The sequence below is a fragment of the Mus caroli genome, chromosome 14 (assembly GCF_900094665.2).
Source record: "Mus caroli chromosome 14, CAROLI_EIJ_v1.1, whole genome shotgun sequence".
Lineage (NCBI taxonomy): Eukaryota > Metazoa > Chordata > Mammalia > Rodentia > Muridae > Mus > Mus caroli.
Window position 1 is genome coordinate 26,363,315 of NC_034583.1, and position 16,384 is coordinate 26,379,698.

The 16,384-nt window shown below is 48.3% G+C and overlaps 1 protein-coding gene across 3 annotated transcripts in view; it reads left to right on the plus strand.

Moving 5' to 3' along the window:
- Positions 1-434: 434 nt before the first annotated feature.
- Positions 435-16,384, plus strand: part of Antxrl (ANTXR like) — a 23,202-nt gene continuing 7,252 nt past the window's right edge. Inside the window, exons 1-13 of one of the 3 annotated variants that reach the window (XM_021181891.1) lie at positions 435-555; positions 1,385-1,669; positions 2,652-2,723; positions 4,292-4,363; positions 6,599-6,680; positions 6,821-6,854; positions 8,248-8,327; positions 8,405-8,473; positions 8,787-8,867; positions 8,987-9,047; positions 13,041-13,139; positions 14,589-14,658; positions 15,158-15,248. In XM_021181891.1, coding sequence (XP_021037550.1) covers positions 1,422-1,669; positions 2,652-2,723; positions 4,292-4,363; positions 6,599-6,680; positions 6,821-6,854; positions 8,248-8,327; positions 8,405-8,473; positions 8,787-8,867; positions 8,987-9,047; positions 13,041-13,139; positions 14,589-14,658; positions 15,158-15,248 — 1,059 coding nt within the window. In that variant the 5' untranslated portion in view covers positions 435-555; positions 1,385-1,421. Of the gene's footprint in view, positions 556-982; positions 1,670-2,651; positions 2,724-4,291; positions 4,364-6,598; positions 6,681-6,820; positions 6,855-8,247; positions 8,328-8,404; positions 8,474-8,786; positions 8,868-8,986; positions 9,048-13,040; positions 13,140-14,588; positions 14,659-15,157; positions 15,249-16,384 lie in introns of those variants that run through there. The other 2 variants (XM_021181892.1, XM_021181890.1) reach the window with 2 other exon arrangements.

The following is a 16,384-nucleotide window of genomic DNA, read 5'->3' on the forward strand; positions in this document are numbered from 1 at the left end:
AAAAGACAAGAAAAGACAAGAAAAGACAAGAAAAAAGAAAAAAGACAATAACAAACAAAAGATTTCTGGAGACTCAGTGCCATCCCTTATAAACATTTATCTTGTAGGTCTATTTTAAAATGAATAGGAGGGAAGGTTATGATTCTTAATGACTTTTTGAGCATACATACAGGCATAAGAAGAAAAGTGATCGTGGCATTCCTAAACGTGATTTTCCTTACTGTCTGAGTGGCCTGGATTCCTTTTGAATGCGGTTGTGTGGCACCATCTCTCCACACCGCCTCCCCCTCTGCCATTCCAGGTACTTTGATGTAGAAGGGTGAAGGCTCTGGGGAGCCCACCCACACTCCTCTCTGAAGCTGGACCACCTGGTGAAGCTCCGGCCAGAGAACAGCACAAATGACACCATGCCAGGGGGTGTGATGTCATAAAGGTCCCCACGGTCTCAAGCTCCTCACTGCAGACACACTGTCTCCTCAAGCTCTGGGCCTCCGCGAAGGAAGTCCATGCCCACTGATGCTGTGAAGAGGCCCAGATCACAGGGAGAGACCACAGGTTAGGGTTTCATGACCATGCCAACTGAGCCACCCTGAAGTTCCTCAGCTCAGGTGCCACAGGGGACAGTGAAGATGCCTCCAGACTATTCCAGTCTTTCCTAGTACTAGGGCTTTCCCAGGTCCCCTTTCCAAGGGACCTCCCCACTCCACCGTAACTGAGGAGCTGATTCACTTAACCTGAGGTCACAATAAAATGGTTGTGTTAAGTCATCAAGGATGGGCAGCCCGTCACATGTCAGTGGACGGATGAACTGCTCACAGTGGGGAACCCTGACAACCATACACAACCTTCATCTCTTTCTGAAGTCAGACAATGCCTGCAGCTTTCAGGACCCACATTTAGCCCCCACCCTCCCCACTTACCACGCACCCACCCCTTGGTGCCTTGACCCCTTCACCCACAGTACCCAGTGAGCTCAGTCACCTTTTCAGTTAACAAAATATATGGGGTTCTTTGAGGTGGCCCCCAAAGGATGCCCTGTGAGGGGCTGCAATGTGGAAAAAGAGTCCTCATCTGAGACTCCTGCAAAGCTCCTGTGACTGTCTCTTGGCACTGTCAGCATGAAGGTGTTGAGCATAGGGGCAGGTCACAAAGTCACCATGTCAACCTTCCTGTCCCATCATAACCCTACAGTGTTTTGTCCCAAGGTGGGGGAAGGATTCCTCAGGTAGTTGGGGGAAGGACACCCCAGAGCAGCTGCCTCCCCAGTCCCTGTGCCCTGAGTATTCCAGGTAGAGTGCTACCTGGTGGTAGGTTAGAGGCAGTGATCCTTACCCCTAAATTCAGGCAGAGGTGGTAGAGAAAGATTCCATGTGACCTTCCACAGCATCCCAGGAGCTAGCAAAGTCCCAGGGACAGTCAACATGATGAGCCACAGTCCCTCCATGCCTTGTTCGGCACTCTTTCTGCTCCTGCTCCTGTTGCTTCCTCCCACTTTTAAAGGTGGGAGCCTACGATACCATGGTCCTGGCTGGAAATTATTCCACCGCCTGAGCAAAGGCTTCAGAAGTTCCCACCAACGCCAGACACAGCAAATGAGGCAAAACGTGCCTCAGGGTCAATCGGGAGATGATTGTCAGGGGATTTTCGACCTCTACCTCATCCTGGACAAGTGAGTTGCCTTCCTGCATTGTCCCTAGATATCCCTTGGGCATCAGTGGTAGGTCATACTCTGCAGACAGGCAAGTTCATTGTGATCAGACCTCAGGAAGTAGGCTTCCCTCAATGACTTAACACTTCCTGAACCCAGGGAGACCAACAGGCCTTCTGGATAGCTCTGTCCCCATTGCCTTGACTCTGATCTTGTCATCATGACCCTCGGGTCTAAAACCTACTAGGAATTACCTTTTCACTCGTGCAAACTATACACAGAGTGACTCTGCAGAGGTCACCCCTGACACTGTGGGCACTATCCCAACCTTGCTGTCCAGAGTAGCCTCTGTTTACAGCCATAAGGGTGCAGTTTCTTCAAGAAGAACCCAAGGAAGATGCTGGTTTTCCTCAGGGTGGTAGGCAAGCTGGACTGGCCTTTAGACCCCTCTTAGCTGTCAAGGGAGGGAATGGGGACTGGACCTGAACCTCAGGGGGCCTTAGAGCTTCTGTCACTGTCCCATCTAAGTATCCAAGTTCTTGGCTTACAGAAGTTTGTAGTGTGCTCTAAATTTCTATAAACTGGAAATCACATTTGCACTGATCTTTGGCCATTTGACTTGTCTGTATTTTTCTCTTTTATTTTCATGTATGTATGACATGTATTTTTTATCATTTCGTTGCTCGTTACCTCCCACCCCTATTAGTCCCCTTCTTAGTTAATCTCCCTTCCCACTTTCACGTCTGTTTGTTTCATAATGACCCAGTGAGTCCTTCTTGGGACTTCACAGTCCCAGTGGATGAAACTGTTTAGCTACCTTCTGTTCACTACTGGCACTGAGGAAAGTCGTCTCTCCTGATGACCCACCATGGTCTGCAGCAGTAACAAGGGGGCAGGTTGCTAAAAATCCTGATAAAAGACTGGAATACTAGGAAGGCTGACACTCCCCTTCCTGCCTGGCAAAGCTGTGTCATACCTTGACATATATCTCCTTTGTCTTCAGATCAGGCAGTGTGGCGGACAACTGGATCCACATTTATTCATTTGCAGAGGGTTTGGTGAAGAAATTCACAAAGTATGGCTTCTTCTGACTGTAGTCTCCTCTGGGTTTTAAGGGAGTATCCCTCTGATAGAGCATAGACCCAGGCTGGTGCACTAACAGAGTAAGGGGACACCATATGGTAATGGACACCTAGAACAGGATGTTCAGGGCCAGAGAAATGGATTGGGGAGCTTGCTAGAGAAAGACAAAAGAAAAGGCAAAAACTCTCAGAGAAAACTTTCAGGGTCTTAGAGAAAGCATGGTGTGAGCTGAGTCCTCAAGGCTAGAAAGTGAACGGGGTCAGGTGTAACATCACTGAGACCATAGTTCTTATCAGACACAACTTAAGAGAGGAATCCGTGGCCCACAGGTGCAGAGGTCCATCCTTCACAGGCACAGCAAGAGAATCATGTGGTCAAGGCTATTCACACCATGGTACACTAAGAAGAAATGGAACAGCAGGGACAGGGACCAGGCTACCACTATTAATGATCCTCACTTGATGATCTTCTTCTAGCAGCTAGATAACCATTTAAATATTCTACAGCCACATAAAAGAATGTCACCAGATGGAGAACAAATACTCAAAGCAGGAGAGTGTGAGCAATGTTTCCAATTCAAACTATAACAGTTAACTTCTGTAAATGGGTGATCCCTTAGACTAGGTAGTAGGAAGGGCTAGGAGAAGAAGACATGGATGAGTTGGGGACAAAGCCATAGTACACCTCATGCTAAGCCAAGAGAATCTGATTTCCTACTCTGAGCCATAGGGAGAGAGGGGAAGGGGAGGTGTGAATATGAAGAGCTTCGGCGGGAGGGACGGAGGGAGGGAGGGAGGGAGGGAGGGAGAAGGGGGAAGAGGGAAGGGGGAAGGGGGGAAATCTTGAGTTGGAGGGTGAAGAAACGTAGATGTGATGGTTTAAATATGAATATGCTTGGCCCGGGGAGTGGCACTATTAGGAGGTGTGACCTTGCTGGAATAGATGTGTCACTGTGGGTGTAGGCTTGAGACGCTCACCCTAGCTGCCTGGAAGTCAGTCTTCTACTAGCAGCCTTCAGATGAAGACGGAGAACTCTCAGCTCTTCCAGCACCATGCCTGCCTTGCTCCCACCTTGATGATAATGTACTGAACCTCTGAGCCTGTCAGCCAGCCCCAATTAAATGGTGTCTTTTATAAGACTTGCCTTGGTCATGGCATCTATTCACAGTAATAAAACCCCCAACAAAGACAGTGGCTACAGATACAAAGAGTTTAATATTAGGGTCCAGGGATGAGAATGTCCCCACTGGAGAGTGTGGGAGCCTCTTTGCCTATTCAGACGTTTAGTGTGTATACATATAAAGGAGAAAAAGGGTCGAGGGTGGGGAAGATAAGAGAGATGAAGCATGGGATGGATCAGGGTTGTCTTGACACTCTCCTGTGGACCTATGTATCTCCATGGGTTTTAGAATCCTTTGCCAATTTTACCTTAAGTCCTTACCCCTGAATGTCTTCAGTGCAAAAGAGATGGGATGGGAGCAGGTACTTGGTGCTTGTCTACTTCCTGGCAGGTTGATGATCTTGTGTGTTGGCTTCTCAGTGGTTATGCTTTGTCCCCAGCCCTAACCTGCGAATCTCCATCATTACCTACTCAACAGAGGCTGAAGTTATCCTGCCACTCACCTCAGACAGGTAGGAAGATGTTGCTCTGTATCCTGAGGCTAGCCTAGTGGCCAGGATACAGGGGTCTTGAGGAAATGGAGGGCTTGTAGAGACCTCTGGGGTCTCCCAGCATTGCCCTTGTTAAGGGGCTATGTACCAAATTGACCTCCAGCCTTAGTTTATTAGCACCCTTGAGATTGTACTTAAGCAGAATGGACCTGATGCTTCTAGAAGGTCTCCACTCCTGGATCTTACCTACATCCTGTCTATAATAACAGATGGGACCCAGTGAGCTATGTATGCTAGTACCTTTAGAATAATGGCCTGTGTGTGGTCTGCTGTGAACAAGTTGTTCTCTGCTTAGAAAAGTGGAGCAGAGAAACAGCTGGGAAACCCTGAGGGATGTAGTGAAGGATGGGGAGGGCACATTGGGCCCCTGTGATCATAAGTAAGGAAGCCTCACGATGGGTCGTGAGTCACCTGTACTGAGTCACCATACAGGAAGGGAGGGGAACAGGTAGCCACAAAGAGAGGTGTCCCAACTGTGCCCAGAATCCCAGAGATATGAACCTAGGGGTTTTGACTGAGAGGGAGGGAAGGTCAACTTTGTATGCTTTTCCAGAGACTCCATCCAGAGTTAGAGAAATGGAGAGAGGTATGGGACATTTAGGATTGGGGTGTCTGGGTGTGTGAAAAACCCCTGACCTCTATCCTAGAGAAAAAGCAGGATTGAGGAGTGAGGGAGACCAGCCAGCCTCAGAGAGGAGACAAGAGTCTCTAAATTTATGGACCTAGCAGAAACAGGGAGAAGGGGGTGACGACTGGCTCCGTAGTATAAGGCCAATTGGCTTTTTTAGGGTGGGAGGCAGTGAAGGGCTTGCCCTTTTAACAGTATGGTCTCCAAGCTCTCTAGCACCCAGGGTCCATCTGAGAAGTGGGACAGGAAGAGACTGGCTTCCAAAGATCCAGGCAAGACCTGGTGTAGTATACTCTTGTGACTTGGTTTTTGGAAGACTTGATTAGATTTGAATGGCAGAGGGAATTCCTGAGGGTGACTCTGTCAGGGAGTACAGAGTAGCAGCAGGGTACAGGAGAGGCTGGGCAGGGCAAGGGGTTGTCCCAGGCTGAGGGGAGGAATTGAGGCTGAGCCAGGTGGAGGTTGGGATAGACATTGTAGAAGATGGTTGGCTAGGCCAAGCAGAAGGGTAGATTCTAGGATCAGATAGAGGGGTAGGTGCTGAGATGGGAGAAGGCTAGAGGTAGGACAGAAAGAAAGAACTGGCTTAGGCTATACATGGGGTGGGGGGTACTGCACTGGGCTGTGCTGGCAAATGGAGGAGGGCAGAACTGGAGTTGGAAATCCCTGGTTTGACCCTCACTGGGCCTGTTGAACATTATCATCTCATCTTCTAGTGGAGTATACCTGGGCCAGGTATGGGGTTCTCAAAGCTTAACCCTGGTAAGTCCTCTCTATTCCCCAACAGGAAGTCTATTGTGGATCACCTTGCTATGCCTACTTAGCTTTCTCACATCGATTATTCTGAGCCTCATACCCACCTTTCTTGTCCTAGAATGGCCATCAGGTCCCACCCTGCCTGCATCAATGAGTTCTGTCTGTTTTAATAGCACCTGACAGGCCATATTGCTTCTAGCCTAGGGAGCAACACAGATGCCTTATGGATGGCCCTGAAGGCCTGACTCTCTGTGGAATCCACAGTTGGGCTCATAGCTAAGAAATCTAGCTGTTGCCTTTAGCAGACTAGAGGAAAGGAGTCAAGCCAGAGCTCTGTGACAGTGGGGACAGGCACTCAGGTACAGGTACTCAGTAGCTCTGCAGGCTTACACGGCCCCTTCAGCCCTACCCAGTGAATAACTGACTGCCCAGAAGGAAAGTGCCTTTGACATTACTTTGCCCATTTAGAATGTGGATACCCCTCCCCAACCCGGGAATCCCTAGTTTAAATGCATATTCCAGGCTGTTCTCCAAAGAGTTAACACTCAAGGTCTCTGTACAAACCTCCAAGGTCTGGGTTCCCCATAATGTAAATGAACTCAAAGAAAACCAAACCTTCCCCTGGGTCCCATTAGGGACAGAGAAAGACCCAACTCAGAAAGGAAAGACAATGCCTCTTATTATCTGGTGCCCTCTCTCAACCAGGTGGTGTGCACAGTGAGCAAGGCCACGGGATGACTTGGAGATATCTTGTTGCTGTCGATAGCTCCTGTGCCACCTTTCTTCTTCTTCTATTTTTTTATTCTCTCTAGAAAAGAAATCAATAAGAGCCTTCTCGTGCTTAAGAACATAGTGCCTCAAGGACTCACACACATGCAGAAAGGACTTAGAAAGGTACAGACACCTATAGTGGGCTCAGTCTAGAGGACCTCTGGGGTCATTTCACTGTGTCACCATTGGTTTCTTTTGTCATTTTGTTTTTTATGTCTGTTTTTTGTTGTTTGTTGTTTGTTTGTTTGTTTGTTTTTTGCCAGGCAAATGAACAGATCCGAAAATCCACCTTGGGAGGTGAGCTGTCTGTACCTTCAGCGAGGCGGAACCCACAGAGCTGAGCTGGGTCTGTGTGCAGATCTTGGACCTCTTCAAGTCTGATTCTTGAAGCCAGCACTCCTATCCCTGCACAGCAGGCCCCTCTGAACACAGCACCCCACTCGGGATGCTTCGGAGGGGGCTGGGCGCTGCATGTGGTCCTGTGTAGGCTTTGCTCTCACTGGTCCTCTGCCTACAAATGTGCTGATGAATGGAAACAAGAAAGCACAAGGGCCCAGCAGACTGAGAACTCTGTGCATGGAAGCCGGGCTTGGCTTTCCTCTGGCTCTCAAGTCTTCTTTTCTACTTCTTACTTTGTCTGGTCAACTTCCTAAGTCCGTGAATCAACCATGCCCAGTCAAGATCCATATCCCTGAGGACTACAGGCCTTTAGTACATGTCTGGAATAGGTAGAATTCAGTAGGGAAATTTGATGAGACCCCATTGGGTCCCCTGCCTAAGGCTTTCTGACTTGTGGTCTTGCAGTGAGCAACGAGGTGGATATGCATAGTTAATATAACGAAAGTTATATGTTGTTACGCTGAGGGTCACCACATAAGGTCCACACGCTGAATTCCTAACATCGGTCCTACGCCTATCTCCCCAAGGCTGCTCACCTGTAAGGTTATATCTTAGCTGAAGGTCAGGTCCAGTCTCTAACAGAAGTCTCTGATTTGAGGGTTAGGATCCTGGAGGAGACTCTCCAGTCACAGGGCAGATCAAAGAAGCATCTCTCCAAATGTGCAGAGCAAAGCATTGCTCTTGGTCTCTGCTTTTATACTGTCCAGTGGGCATCACAGGATTCTAGGACTGTGTCTGGTTGTCTTGGCTGAGTGATGTCACTGAGTTCTGGTGATCAGGTGCAGCCTTGGGTGTGGTGGGAATCCTGACTAAGTTATTTTTTACATGTCTAAAAGCCATTTTTTTTTTATTATGCTCATTACAGGTCTTGACTTGCTGGGCTTCCTGTTCCCAATAAGTTGTTCCCAAGGGTGTGCCTAAAGCTGGCCCCAGACTCTACCTGTCTCACTGGGGCATCCTCAGCGAGGAAGGCCCTCGTTGCTCCCCTATCTGCCCAGGGAGAGGCTGGGCTTATGACTTAATAACTCGACTGCCCTTAGGACAGAGGTTCCATATCAAGGGGAGGAGAGGAGAAGCCAGGCCTGTTGGTAGAGTTCTAAACCCCTCTGGTTCCTAATCTACAGACTAGCTAGTAAAAAAAAAAAAAAAAGCCTTCTTTTCACTCTGAGACCAAGGACTAAGGAACAACCAACTTTACCACAGAGGACAATGCTGAATCTGCAGCCTCAACCACTAAGCAATCCCTAGAGTCTCTCCTACCCAGTCCATCCACTTGTTGTTTCTTCTGTAGGCCGCATTGTCAACAGCGTGATTATTGCTATGACTGATGGGCTATTACTGCTCAAGCCATATCTTGACACTATGGAAGAGGTGAGTCCAGTCCACAGGAGTCAGCACTTTGCTTCTGGTATTTGGGGATTTATTTCCAGCACCTTCTTTCTTTTTAGGCCAAAAAAGCCCGGAGAATGGGAGCAATCGTTTACACCGTGGGTGTTTTTATGTATAGCAAACAGCAGGTACTTCAGGCCAGGTGACCAAGTGCAGTGCCCCTGAGTAGCCTATTAGAGCAAGATTGTAAAGCCATCTTTACAATACCAAGAGGGTGGGATTTTCACCTCCCCAAGGGTTAAAGTAAGCCAACCCCTTATGCAGAGTGGGCCAGAGAGTTTCCCATTCCTTAAGTCTGGGCTCTAAATGAAAGCCAGTGCATGCCCTAATATCACCATGGCCCCAGGGCAACACTTCCTGTCACAAGTCTGGGAACCTGTTGCATCGCCTTTCTAGTTCCTGGCTCTGAGGTTCAAACCAATTATTTTTCTCCTATCATAGTTGGTGAATATTGCGGGCGACCCAAATCGCTGTTTTGGGGTTGATGAAGGGTTCTCTGCTCTGGAGGGCGTCGTTGACCCAGTGAGTATGTGGGATGTGGAAGACTGTGGAAACACTGTCTGCACTCCCTGAGGCCTAATATCCAGCCCATCTCTCTCTCTCTCTCTCTCTCTCTCTCTCTCTCTCTCTCTCTCTCTCAGCTTACTTCCAAGTCCTGTACTGAAATACTATCCGTGCAGCCTACCTACGTTTGTGCAAAAGGTAAGGAGAAAAATGAAGAGGTCATGGGCAGATGGAATAACTCAAAAGTATGTATACAACCACACGCATGTGTGAGGGTTACATGGGATGTACAGCATGTGTGTGGTGTTTCCATGATGTGTGAGGCAGATATGACCTGTGTATTTTGACAATTAGTATTGATCATCCACTTGATGAAGTCTAAAATTACCTAGAAAGCAAACCTCTTAGTGTGACCTTGAGCAAGTTTCTAGACTGGCTTCATTGAAGTGGGAAAACCCACTCTAAATAGAGGCAGCCTAAATCAGTGGCCAGAGGTCCCAAGCTGAGGAAATAAAAAGAAAACTCGCTGCACATCAGCGTCCATCTCTCTATTCCTCATGACTACAGAAGAGGATAACCAAACACCTCATTTCCTGCCAACATGACTTCTTCCTGTACATGACGGACTGAACTCTTAAAACTGCAAATAAGCCCTGCCTTTGAGTTTATTTTGTCTGGCAGCAACAAGAAAAATAATACAGAAAACCGGTATCAGGAGTAAGATGGTTGCAAATGTCTGTGTCATTCTTAAGCCTTTGAAAAGAGTTGGCAGGAAAGAAAATGAACAAAGGTTTGGAACTTTGAGACAGAAAAGCTCGACCAAGAACGCTCTAAGCAGACTTTAATAGGTTGTTCTAATGGGAGTATGGAAAACCAGTATGTCAAGGGAAACACTTACAGTGGAGGCCTTTAAGGAGTCCATGGGGAACCTGGGTAGAGCCCACTGGTGTATCCAGGCAGGAACTATGGCCGTGTTGTACTTGTGTCCCAAGACCCTAAGTGAAGCTGTGTTCAAACTTCAAGAACTAATTTATTTGACAGAAGAAATCTCAAGACATAAAATAGCACCCAGGGAAATGACACGGTAATTTCTCACGATTAACCAGGTCTAAGAGAACCGTGGGAGCAAAAAGGACATAAAAAATGTGCTATTTGACAAGAGAAAGGAGGGGGATTTTAAAATGGATAGTATAAAAGCAGGATTTTAAGATTGTAAAAAAAGCTAATACTGAGAAAGGGCTTGTAATTGTTTAACGTCCTTAGCATGTTAAAGAGAAATCCACTCAGAATAAGGACAATAGGAAAGTGGCCCCGAGGGCAAGACCCCACCACCACTACCACCTCCACCACCACCACCACCACCACCACCACCACCAATACATTGTTCCACCTTTTGAAATGCATTTTTTAAAGCCTGAATTCAGAAGGGATTACTAGTTTGCAGGAATATTGCAAAGCTGGCCAAAGAGAGGCTATTGTCACTGCCAACTCCTGACCTCCAGGACCAGAATTGACAAGGATGGCCTCTGTCTATCACAAGGTCCCTGCATCAGTGTGCCAAAGACACACATATTTGTTTCCAAAGGAAGAATGCATTTCTTTGTCAGTACTTGCATGCAGACTTGTCCCATATAGCTAGAACTTGTACCCTGCAGGAGAAGGAGATAGAGGAAGCCCTGAGCCTCGCTCTCCCACTACGAACAGCTAGGTCTTCCTCTGCCTGCCAGCTCAGGCAGCTAAGTCCTGACCTCCATTGTCTTCAATGGGAGCCCAAGGCTCTATGCTTGGGAAGGCAGGACTGTGCTCCCTCTGAGCTGTGCTCCCCTTAGCACCTATGTGAGGCAAAGTGCCACCATGTATGTGGGAGCTGCAGCGTGTTCTCAGTGGACAGAAATAAGCAGGGGCAGTGTGGTAGCAGATGTGGCATCTAGAGGCTAGTAGACCTTACAGGCAGAAGCTGACCCTGATATTTGCATCGTAGTCACTGACTCTAGGCTGTTCCTGCCTCTCCCTATGTTGTGGAAGAGTCAGAAGCCTGCTGTGCTGAGGGGTGAAGGGAGGAGTGCTTATGGGTTAAAAACAAAAGCAAAACCCACCCAGCTGTGCAGCCCGCCTAATCTTAAGCACACAGGCCTTGGTGTCTGGACAACTGTGACAAAGCCCAGGTGAAAACATGAGTTGTCACTCTTCCCTTGCTGCGGCTGAACCAAGGTGACAGGTGCCTCCAGACATCAGCTTAGCCACTGACCTGTTAAACTGTAGGCCGTCTTGTGCAAAGCTGCCGCATAAGAATGCCTGTCACCTGTCCAAGTACTTACCAGGCCTGTCATCCACAAGAAAACCTGTAGAATCCTAACCTGGGCCCATAGGGGCTCACAGAGACTGAACCGCCAACCAGGGAGCATGCACGGGACAAATCGAGGCCTCGCGCACATATGTTACAGTTGGGCAGCTGGATCTTTATATAGGACTCCTAAGGTCAGAGCAGGGGCTGTGGGTGACTCTGCTGCCTGCCTTTGGGTCCCTTTCCTCTAATTGGACTGCCTTGTCTAGCTACAGTGGGAGAAGGTGAGCCAGGTCTTGCTGCAACTTGATATGCCAAGGCTGGTTGATATTCAGGGAGGCCTTCCCTTTTCTTAAGAGAAATGAAGAAAGAATAGATGGGCAGGGAAAGGACTGGGAGGAAAAGAGGGATAAGAAAAGGTAGTTGGGGAACTGGAGAGATGGCTCAGAGGTTAAGAGCACTGACTGCTCTTCCAGAGGTCCTGAGTTCAATTTCCAGCAACCACATGGTGGTTCACAACCATCGGTAATAGGATCCAATGCCCTCTTCTGGTGTGTCTGAAGAGAGTGGCAGTGTACTTATAAATAGATAGATAGATAGATAGATAGATAGATAGATAGATAGATAGATAGATAGATAGATAGATAGATAGATGATAGATAGATAGATACTCTTTAAAAAAGAAAGAGCAGTTGGGAAGTTAATTAATTAGTTAATTAATCAAAAATAATCACAAAATCAAATTTTTAAATTGCACCTACTATGGACTCAGGCAATTTCATTAAAGCAGTTTTTCATAGAAGAAGAAGAAGAAGAAGAAGAAGAAGAAGAAGAAGAAGAAGAAGAAGAAGAAGAAGAAGAAGAAGAAGAAGAGGGGGAGCAGGAGGAGGAGGAGGAAGAGGAGGAGGAGGATGAAGAGGAGGAAGAAGAGGAGGAGGAGGAGGAGGAGGAAGAGGAGCACCTGTCACCTCCAGGGAAACCCAAGGCTTCCTGTACCCTCAAGTGAAGCAGAATTAGCTGTTTGCTTGGAATCGCACCAAAGTCAACCTGTGTGCTATGGAGCCTGAGGAGGAACCTTGTAAAGAGAGTCCTTAGTCAATTACCCTGAAGCATCTGAGATGTGTGGGGGACAGGAATGAGCGAGACCTGGGCCTTTAGGAAACTACGCAAGCAAGTGAGGAAATGGAGGAGGAATCCTGCCTATAGAACCACCTGCCAGCTGTCTTCTCTGTGTCCTTTCTACATTGGTATCAGTGTCAGGGAACTGCTCCTCTGCTGTTAGGAGACCTTGCTAAACCCCAGAGTGATGGGGAAGATGAGTGGGGATGAAGAAGGAGGTGCTGGCCTTTGGCCTCGTATCTGAGACAGTCCAACTCTCATGAGGGACTCTCTGAGGTGGACCAGGGGCTGGACCTATTCTCTATGTCCCAGTCCTTGCTCCGGAGGTCTGAATTTCCACACCATAGAATCACAAGAAAACAAGGATATTCTTCATTCAATGATACCACAGGTATCAAGTAGGGAGCTAGCCTCTCACTTGTGCAAAGAAGTTGTGCTAGAGTGCCCATGCTGATTAAGGAATGCATAAGGTCTAAGAGCAGGAAGGTTTCAGCTAAGTTGGTCTAGCTTAGAATAGGCTGGGACTCTGGTGGACTTTGGACTTGTTGGATCACAGTAAGACTATGCAAGCCCCCTCCTGGCTATGTTAGCCTGGAATCTAAGTGACACCAGATGAGGATTTGACTCCCCTTCATGTCCCACAGATAATGGTTCAGACACTAATGCTGTTATGTAAGGGCACCTGAGAATTCCATCTTTAGGGTAGCCCTCTGTGAAAGGTGAGACCAGAAGGGAACACGGAACCCTGCTTTTCCTCACTCCAACAAGTGTATATATTGTTCTTGCAGACTTCTATCAAGTAAACATTAGTGGACATGGGCTTAATAATACAAGCAATATGAAGCAAGTCATTTGTAGATTCAAGTTCAGTGACTCCAAAGTCGTTGGTAAGTAGCCCCTTGGTACTTCTGGGGTACACAATTACCACACAGCACCATTTCCCTAAGTCAGCTGACCTTGTCCCACAGGCACTGAGGAGCTAAAGGCCAATGGAAAGGGACTAAGTGGCATGCCTAGCCATCTCTCCCTTTATACAAGCATGGGGAAAGAATAAACCCTTCAGCTCCCAAAGGCCTCTAGAGGCTGGCATGACACTGGCCTCCCCCCACACACACACACACACACACACAGCATCCATTTAGCTTGTCTTCCTGAGAGCTGAATACCAGAGCCTAGAGTCTACAGATGGAAAAGAGCAGCAGCCCCCAGACTAGTCTAGAAGATGCCAAGAAAAGCCTTTCTAAGGAAGGTCAGAATTACATCGCAGAGAGACCAGGGCCTGGGAAATTGGAAGCCTAGCCAGTGGGTAGCCAGCTCAGCTTTTGGCTTTTGCCCCAGTGGATCAGGAAGATAATGTCTGTCAAGGAGTGAGTGTCTTCTTCTGTCAGTTACTGAACGCGTCTCAGGCTCCCAAAGCAGGGAAAGAAAGATCTCCATTCCCTTTTGAGCCTTCTCCAGCTCTGTAATCAAGCATCCACCCATTTCCTGGGTCTAACCCTGCATGCCATTCTTAAGGCTTTCATCCTATCCCTGTACCCAGCCCACCAGCAGGTCATGCTGCCTTCACATCCCAGCTGTATCCGGAGCCGTTCTAGCCCCCAATAGATCCATCACACTAGCAGTAAAGCCCAGGCTTCTCCCCAGGGCTCACAATTCCTCACTCACTCTCTCCCTCAGCAACCCAGCAGACTCTGCCTTGGCACCTTGCCACTCACCTTTCACTTCTCCCCGAGCCCCCAACCCTCACATCATTCCCTGGCCACTCCTAGCCCAAACAGCAGTGACTCATCCAGAATCAATTTCAGTGGACGTGGCACACCGAACACAAGTACCAAGAGGTATAACCTGGTGTTGAAGCACCCACGGCCTACTCTCAGTAATTCAGAGTCTAGCTCCCTAACACTCTCATCACTGGACATCTTGAATTAAATTCCAGGCAAGGCATCATTGCATGTGTAAATACTTCTGTTTCTTTAAATAAGACTTCATCCATATAAAAGAAGGGGCAAGTCGCCTGAGCATCTGTCTTTCCTGCAGCATGCCCCACCGCTCTCTGCTCAAAGGACTCTGCACTCTTGACTTTTATGTCCTGTGTTTCTAGATTTGCTCTCATCCCCTCAATCCCCGACAAATGAGGCCTGGGATGCAAGCGCCCTTGCCACATGAGCCTGCTGAGTGCTGTTCAGTGCTGGGCAGAGTTAGGACTCAGCAGGTGTCCTTGAACAAAAGAAGAGGCAGGGGGGAGTAGACAGCCCTCAACCAGGGTGAGCTCTCAGTCAGAGCTGACAGTGGAGATAGGACATCCATGTGGATAATCTTGTGTCATTTTCTTTTAGATGAAAGTCCCAGTGATATGAATGAGCACAGTATAACCTGTCCTGGACCAAAGATAAAACACACTGGCGAGTAAGTCCTCCTTGCTAGAGGTCTGAATGGGGAGTTTAGTGGTTTGTGTTTGCCAGTTTGGAGAATCTGGGGCATCCCCTCTGCTGTAGAGCACCCGTCTTCCATATATGGGTTCTATTTCCCTTCCATATGCCCTGGTTCGTGACCCTGGTGGCATTCAGGAATACACAGTGCCCAGGCTCTGCTGAGGGCAGGATGCAGAAGACAACGGGTTCGAGGGTTCAAACCTGCATTTGAATACCTCCATGGTTCTTTAGCTCCTGGCCACTATGGCCAAATGACATGCAGGCCTCTTATGACGGTCTAGTACACAACTGTGACCATCACTGCAGAGGTTAACTCTTTATGCTCTGGGAGTAGTTTCTCTGCCTCCTGGTCCACTCTCAGGGAGTCCCTGAGATAGAATTTCAGCATCATTATACTGAGGTGCAATGGGTTTGAGCAAACTGAATCTCCGGGGCTCTTCCCATCATCATCCAATCTCTTTTCTGTGTATTAGGGACGTTTCTCTTCAAGTCAGTCTCAACAATGGCATCTCCTTCATTGGGAACAAACTCATTATAACCAGTACCAACTGCTGGAGTCCTAGGGTAAGTTTCCAAAGATGAAGCATAGCCACATAGAGATCAAAAGATAACCCCAAGGGGGTGGTGTGGGGGAAATCCAAAAGTAGCAGTGAACACTGTGTTAAGTAGTCTGCAGCAGTTTCTTAGAAGAGCCACCTGGAACAAGTACGCGTCTCTCTGCCAGAGATTGTCTAGGACATGGAGGGTACACAGTACCTCCACAAGGATGTCCCAGGCCCAGGAATCCAGTGTTTCCACCAGCAGTAGCCAAAGATGTGTGCCAGTGAATCAGATCCCCAGCAGCTGATATGGACCCAAATGTACTCAGGCCTCACTCCCTACCAACCTTCTTGATGACCCCTGTCATTTACAGTGTCCTCAGCCTCCATCTGTGTCCCCTCTCCCTGGCTGCCCCTCTGTGGGCTTACTATCACCAGCAGGGCACCCTCTCCCACTGTTGTAGGGGGAAGCTGTCAGGCATGTGGACTGCTCAGCTCAGCCAGGGCCCCTGAGGAGGAAAGTACTGTTCTTCAAGTACTTCTTCTGCAGTTCCACATCTGTCTTCCAAGCGCCTGAAGTTTAGTGTGGGAGGAGGGAGGAGGGAGGAGTATGCCCAGGAGAAGGAGCCTTGTGTCCACTTGTGACAATTCTTGAGTTCCTCTCAAGTTTCAGAGGGAGGAGACGTGAGCTTCTTGTGCAGAGCTGGGAGACACAGAGATCTCGATGCCTTAGAAGGTGGACCCACATTTCATGGCCCTACCTCCTTAGTAGCTCAGCTGCCTGGTCCTTTCCCAGAGATCTGATCACCTATAGCCTAGTATACTGTGTCCAAGGCCACAGTGAGAACTGCCATCCTCGGAGCATAGAAGATCTTGGGTTCAGATCTCTTAGATTCCAAGCTAGGAACAGAGGAAAAGTTGGCTGCCCTCTGAGGACCAGCCTGGGCCACTAACCCCACTGTAGCTCCTTGTGTCGAGGCAAGCTGGGTAAAGGGAGTGTGTATACAAATAGGAAGCAAGGGGTGGGCATAGGGAAAGAAGCCACTGGTGATATCAGCCACAGGGAAGTACAGCCACAGATACAACCAGCCAGAGTACAGCCACAGATACAACCAGCCAGAGTACAGCCACAGATACAACCAGCCAGAGTACAGCCACAGA